The sequence below is a fragment of the Teleopsis dalmanni genome, unplaced genomic scaffold (genome assembly GCF_002237135.1).
Source record: "Teleopsis dalmanni isolate 2A unplaced genomic scaffold, ASM223713v2 unscaffolded_contig_2538, whole genome shotgun sequence".
Taxonomy (NCBI): domain Eukaryota; kingdom Metazoa; phylum Arthropoda; class Insecta; order Diptera; family Diopsidae; genus Teleopsis; species Teleopsis dalmanni.
Window position 1 is genome coordinate 1 of NW_024033920.1, and position 6,803 is coordinate 6,803.

At 28.9% G+C, this 6,803-nt stretch overlaps 2 protein-coding genes across 2 annotated transcripts; both read right to left on the minus strand.

The window, feature by feature from the left end:
• Positions 1–2,256: 2,256 nt before the first annotated feature.
• On the minus strand, positions 2,257–4,025 carry LOC119664706 (gustatory and odorant receptor 22-like). The gene is made up of 7 exons (XM_038074159.1): positions 3,825–4,025; positions 3,435–3,761; positions 3,190–3,319; positions 3,000–3,130; positions 2,807–2,934; positions 2,423–2,738; positions 2,257–2,358 (listed from the first exon to the last, which is right to left on the minus strand). Exons 1-7 carry the CDS (start codon positions 3,984–3,986, stop codon positions 2,257–2,259), a joined length of 1,296 nt encoding a protein of 431 aa, XP_037930087.1. The 5' UTR covers positions 3,987–4,025.
• Positions 4,026–5,578: 1,553 nt separating this feature from the next.
• LOC119664707 (gustatory and odorant receptor 22-like) lies at positions 5,579–6,498 on the minus strand. Its single transcript, XM_038074160.1, has 3 exons — positions 6,374–6,498; positions 5,969–6,296; positions 5,579–5,695 (listed from the first exon to the last, which is right to left on the minus strand). Exons 1-3 carry the CDS (start codon positions 6,496–6,498, stop codon positions 5,621–5,623), a joined length of 528 nt encoding a protein of 175 aa, XP_037930088.1. The 3' UTR covers positions 5,579–5,620.
• Positions 6,499–6,803: the final 305 nt, after the last annotated feature.

Below are 6,803 nucleotides of genomic sequence, written 5' to 3' on the forward strand. Positions count from 1 at the left end.
ACTTGGAAAAAGTGAAATCACATCAAAAGAAGCGAGAACTTCATCATTTTCAACAATAATGTTAGTTAATTTTTCTCGAGCTTCTACACTATTTGTGATATCATATTTCTTATGTACAATTTTGCTCAATATGGTGTTCAAATAGATTGCAAGCTGAGATGAATCCCAAATTATCATTTAAACCTAGAATTGTTTTAAAATATGTTGACGATATTTTCACCATTGGGTCAAAAGATAAAATCCTTGAATTTCTACAATTATTAAATTCATTTCACAATCGCATACAATTCACTGTTGAACATGAATTTAATGGAAAACTTCCCTACCTAGATTTATTAATATCTAAGAAAAATAATCGAGAACTAGCAATTGACTGGTACCAGAAAGATGTATTCTCAGGTAAAATTCTTAACTATTTATCACACCACCCACGACAACAAAAAATGAATGTGATTTACAACCTTTTTTTCCGCATTTTTTCTATAAGTGACAAAGAATTTTACGCTACTAACATTAATAAAGCTTTCAACATTTTGTCTGATAATAACTATCCTCGCAAAATGATTGTTAGTCAACTACATCGAGTACGTCAACATTTTCAACTTTCAAGAACTAATCACCATGAGCAGAGTATACAAATTCCTATGATTAGAAGATCGATGATATATATAAATGACCTATCAGTTAAAATTGCTAAGATTATCGAAAGGAAAGTAGACAATTTAAAAATATCCTTTAAACCATTTGCACAAATTCAAACAACTATATATACCAAACTGAAAGATCGTATTGAAACGAACAACATTATTAATTGCATCTATGAAATTCCATGCACTGGAACTGATAATAATGGTCAAAAATGTGAACTCTGCTATATTGGCCAAACAAAAAATCAATTACATAAAAGAATAAGTCAACATAAAAATAGTCTAAAACAAATTAATCCGGATAAACAATCAGCTTTAGTCTCACACTTTCTTGATGTAAATCATTACCCAGATTTTACTTCAGTGAAAGTCATTGATACTGAACCTTCCTTGTCTCGACGTCTTACCCTAGAGTCCTTACATATAATGACTAAACCCACATATAATTTGCGGCGAGATATAGAAAATATTTCTGTTGTTTACTGTGCATTGCTAGAAAAATCATTCTTAAGATAAACTGATTGTATATTCTCCGTTGTAATTATTTTAAACATTTGTCAAAAATATTTTTTATATACAAATTTTATTCTATTCAGTTGTTTTAAAATTTTTTCCCTGATGATGGTTTTAAAAAACCGAAACGTCGGAAATAAATATTAAATAAGTAAAATAATAAGAAAAATTTTTTATTAAAAAACCAAATTACAAAATCTGACTGATAGCCCAACACTCATTTATAATAAAACCTGACTTTAAGCTTCAAATTTGGCAGAGCACAAGTTCAACTCTTGATATTATCAGTCTTAAAAATTTATTTACGAATAAATAAATATGAGAAATAATTCCAAGAACACTGTTGGGAGTATTTAGTAATTTTCGTAACAGCCGTGTGGTCAGACAAAAGTTCAATTACTCAAAAATTAATTAAAATATTTGTTGTTGCAATTCAGTACTATTTGATACCTCTCTATTATAAATTCATTTAATTTTTTTGCTGACCAATATTAAAAATAAAACGTGTTTTTAATTTAACGGCTATTACTGCGTTATCAACTTTTCTAAGTTTCTTGACTTACTCAAATAATAATTAAAATAATAATAAAAATCTAAACAACTAAAGTAGTAAAATTTTTGTTATTATATTTTATTGGTGTTTACTTTTTTTAATATTTAATTACAAAAATAATTTTATAAATTTCCTGAGGCTCTAATGACTGTGGCATTATACTTTCTAAATGAGTAATTATTTTTGCGTTCATTGATTATAGTTCTATACAGAAAATATAAAACTTCATATTGTAGTTGTATTATTTAAGATACGTCATATAACGGTTATAACTTATAAGTCAACGAGATCTGTAATTTATGTTGTTATTTTTGTTTTAACCCACTGGGATTGTATAGTCCCATTGAGAGGTGGTGAACGGTACTTGGTCGTCGAAATTTACGAGTGATTCCGGTTCGTAGACCCGACCAGTCTTTGAACCATCTGTAATTTAAAGGGTGAACTACTATTCTTCAGAATACAGAACTACTATTCTTTGAAGTACTATAACTTAAAACTTGTCTTATTTATCACTTCGACTGGACAATCTCTAAGACCCATATATTATGTAGTTCGTGTTAAAGCAGAACGATATGTTTGCTCAGCTATAATTGTTAATTTAAATTGTAATAAAACAATTAAATATATCGCAATTGTTGAAATTGTCTGGAATAAATATATAAAAAATTTATATATATACATTCATTAATGCATATTTTGATAATATTACAGCTGATATAAGTTCGCGATTAATTACGCTATAGCCTTGTAAGCTGACCACTGGCGGATTTAATTCTATTGCTAATATAAAATAATCGATTTCTTGTTGTGCATGAATGTCAATACGCAAAAGATCTACTTTAAGTAGAGTATTTTGTATGCCATGGGCGATTACCGATGTAGCGCTATTAGCACAATCACAAACAATGAATAGCAAACATGCACAATATATTGTCAGCACGATTAATCCCAAAACTTTGAAGGAAAAACCAGAATCAAATATTTCTGATAAAGATCCATATGCTCCAATTATTATATTGATAGACCTAATACATAAAAATTTAAATAATAATTAGTATGTTTATTAGAAACATATACACAAATTTATACACACATAAAGAGTAGATATGTGGAATAAGTACGGGCATAGGCGTTACCGAAGGTTTGAAAAATTTCACTTAAATTTAACCACAGGAGCCTGTACTGTGTTATTAAGGTGGATGTACATTCAACTTTAATATCCTTGAAATTAAGACAAATAGTTCATATAAAAATAATAAAAATCAATGGTATTTAATAGAGCATACTCTTTTAAAACAAGCCGATAAACTGTGAGATGCTCTCTTAATAGCCCTCGAGTTGATGTAAAATAGAGCTGCATTCATATTGATCATTGTGATTATATGAAAATAAGCTATTGTATGCCAAAGCAAGAAACCTTAAAACAAATTAATATAAATACTATTATTTTTCTACCTAGTTACTGAGTTTATTTACCATCAAGTAATCGACTGAGACTATAAAGGAACATGACAGCTAGTAATACGCAACCAATGAAGAGCACAATGATAAGAAAATTAAGTTTTGGGAAGGTGAGCGTTGTGCCAGTCACGCGATAATAACGAACCTTTAAAGTAAAAGATGGAATCGGTGTATATACTACATTCACAGTATAATAATATTAAAATATTAAATATATTATATATTGATTTAAACACTCTTTAATATATAAATGGTACTACCTGAAAAGAACCCCACATAGTTTTGTAGTGTGCAACTTGATTAGCGACACCCCAGCCGACATATGGTATCCAAAAATGCGGCACGAGGAATATAACAAAAATCACACCATAAATGTACTCATCAAATTCTTCAGTAGTTTGTATGAATTTAACACGTTCATAGCCAACTCGTAGTACCAAAGATGAGGTAAATATATAGAGAAAAAATGCATAAATCATCTCGTAGGACTTCCAGCTAAAAGTCACAATACCAGGTGCTGAGCGTACTACTGGCATAACTCCCAGAATAACGAACAGCTTAAGTAGCAATTGATGATCGCGATAGAACTACCCGTAAAATATATTTGGATTAATGGATACTATCAGTTCATATTACATTAGTAGTTGTACTTGATCATAAATGTCTGCAGTTGTTCCATTGCTCGACTTCAACTGATTACGTGTATCCCTGTTCCGATTTCGTTCCAATAATTCCGGATTTTTGAAGTTATGAAAAGTAGTCTTTTTGTTTTTATGTGACTTTAAAATGTAATTCATGTCCTCTTGCAGCATTGTGGATTGAAGAGCCTCTTCGAATTCTGACTCCGCGATGGATATCATTTTACCGAAAACAATTTGAGCTCCTTATACCTTCAATCATAAATACTTACTGATATGTTTTCATGAATGAATTTAGATTAAATTTTTGTAATTGTTTAACCATTAAATTGTGATTAACTCTAATAGGCGTTTCCATAACTGAATATTTTATAGTTTATAAATATTCGTGTGTAGGCCATCTTTTTATCTATTGTAAAGTGTTTGTCAAAGTAATTAATTGTCTACCAAAGAAGTTACACTCACTTTTATAATTTAATTTCAAACAGTCGTTTTTATACCACAAAGATGTCAGTTAAGAAAATTTAATATTAAATAATTAAATTATCTATGAAATAAAATAAAAAATGAGTTTAATCTATAAACCTACATTATTTCATTTAAAATGCCAACTTTAATATTCGAAATCTCATTAAGGAATACCACTTAGTGATATTAAAACCTTTACATTTTTTAATACTTTTTGACTGATCAGACATAAAGAGACACAACTCCCTTCAAACCACCTTTAAGGAATAAATTGAGAGTATGATTCTAGGTCTTGAACCGCAAAAATAAATGACTAAAATACCATTTCAGTAATTTTGGATGGAAATGGGAGATCAATAGAGGTAATATTTCGCAAACAAACTTTATATAAGTTAGAAAACAAAGAAATCTGTGCTATAATGGAGAGAATTGCCTCTGGGTGAAGAAGTTGAAGATAAGCAAGGTTGTGGACAAAATTGATTTTAAATTTTGGGTCAAAATGAGTACGATTATACAGAGACGGCAGAGGAGCACTGACTTGGACCTCATTAAAATGAGATTTAATAGGCTAAAAATTAAGAAGACTAGTATTTCATAGCTGGAAGCAAATTAAGCGATACGATGTCCACCTAAATCATGTCAGGAGCGACACAACGAATTTCTTAGCCAGGAAAAATAAAAAATCATCTATATGAGCTACTTTAGAAGTGATTTATTTATATAGAATGGAGTTTGGATGGCACTTAGCATCAGCTCAGTGCTTAACTTGACACAATCAACACGAAAAGTTGAAGAACTTTCCTTTCACATGCCTGAATCAATTCCATATAGTGGGATATAATTCTAAACCAGATTAGGTAAACATAAAAAAAAGGTAGATCCATTGCTTTTATTTCTTAAGTATTATATATTCCAAGTAATCTTTAAGTTGTTTGCACATACGGGACTATTGTAACTCGTTCGAATACCAGCGGCTACAGAACTATATTGAAATAAATGGTGAACATTAAATACAGATAATATTTAATCTTGAATAAAGAAAAGTAGAGTTTCATGTGTTCGTCTCTTACAAATGTGCTCCCATTAAATTATTCTTACATACATATATAATAATAATATCAAAAAAGCCTGTTTTTAAGGGCAGTATACATAGAACAAATAATCACTTTGTCTCTAATAATATTTATATAAATAAAAACATGTTTGTATTTAATAGATTCAGATATCTTTAATTAATCCATAACAAATCTATAAATAAAATATGAATATAGGTTTTCGTTATAAAGGCATGAATAGATTACTGTTGGACACTGTTGGATTGATCGGTGATATGTTTGTTTTTAGGCTTTTCCTTTATCCAAACTAAATTTGAATTGAATTAGTATCAGAAGATAAATAGTGATTGTTCCAATGCTCTAAAATAGTATGAAAGTGAAAAGTTTAAGTTCCTATTAAAAATTAAAATAAATTTATAAAAAAAGTCATTAATGAATTAAAATTATATGTACTCTAAACTTCTATAATACGTTCTAATTCCACAAACATTTTCCCGAAAAAGTTAATATCTCTTTTAATTGGTTAATTTTAGCAAGCAACATTAAACCAGTCATACTTTCTCGTATTTTTTCTATTTCTCTTACTTGATTTTTATATTATCTAGATCTATATATATATAAATATATACATACCGATGTCAGAAGTTCCCGATTTACATTGACATAACCCTTTAAGCTTACGATAGCTGGATTCATTTCAATAGCAATAATAAAATGATCAATTTCATTTTTAGTCTCTCTATCGCAATGTTCTAAATCTATAGACAATAAAGTTTTCTGAACACCCCTAGCAACGCCAAGGGTAGCATTATGAGAGCAATCACAAAATATAAACAATAGCATAGAACAGTAGACTCCATCAACAATCAAACCCAACTCTTTGTATGATATCCGGAATCCTTCTTTGTGATCCATGATTTCAGCAAATGCACCATAAACTGCTATTACAATATTTACGAACCTTAAGACAGAAGAATTAATAGGAAATTTAAAATGATATAAAAGTTTTTATTCGTGTATATCTTTATAATAACTTACATAAAAATACAGTAAGTCGAATAGGTTCTTGCATAGGCGTTTCCGAGAGACTGAAGTAATTCGCTTAAATTGAGCCATAGAAAACGATAGTTCGAGATAACTGTGGCTGAGCATTCCTTCGACATATCCTAAAAATGTTTTAAAACAAAAACCAATAATAGATGAAATAAAATTAAAAGAATAATAAAAATAAAAGAAAATAAGTGTAGTTAAACTGATAACTTGAGAGCAATATTTAGTCATTACAATGAAATCGGACATTTTACCGTCAGGAGAGGTTGACTAACGATTAGTGTCTCTTCGAAATAGTTTTCGTTATATACCAATATATTGTATTTTATTCAGCTTTATTAAAATTTTTAGAAAGTCATAATCATATATCTTTTTTTATTATATCTTTATATATCTAATTATAATTATAATTATATAT

Coding starts and splice junctions, on each gene's coding strand:
- LOC119664707 (XM_038074160.1), bottom strand. CDS start 6,498: ATGTCGAAGGAATGCTCAGCCACAGTTATCTCGAACTATCGTTTTCTA. Junction 6,297..6,373: donor TCGACTTACTGTATTTTTAT/GTAAGTTATTAT, acceptor TTCTGTCTTAAG/GTTCGTAAATATTGTAATAG. Junction 5,696..5,968: donor ATCGGGAACTTCTGACATCG/GTATGTATATAT, acceptor ATACTATTTTAG/AGCATTGGAACAATCACTAT.
- LOC119664706 (XM_038074159.1), bottom strand. CDS start 3,986: ATGCTGCAAGAGGACATGAATTACATTTTAAAGTCACATAAAAACAAA. Junction 3,762..3,824: donor CTGCAGACATTTATGATCAA/GTACAACTACTA, acceptor TTTTACGGGTAG/TTCTATCGCGATCATCAATT. Junction 2,739..2,806: donor TCCACATATCTACTCTTTAT/GTGTGTATAAAT, acceptor TTTATGTATTAG/GTCTATCAATATAATAATTG.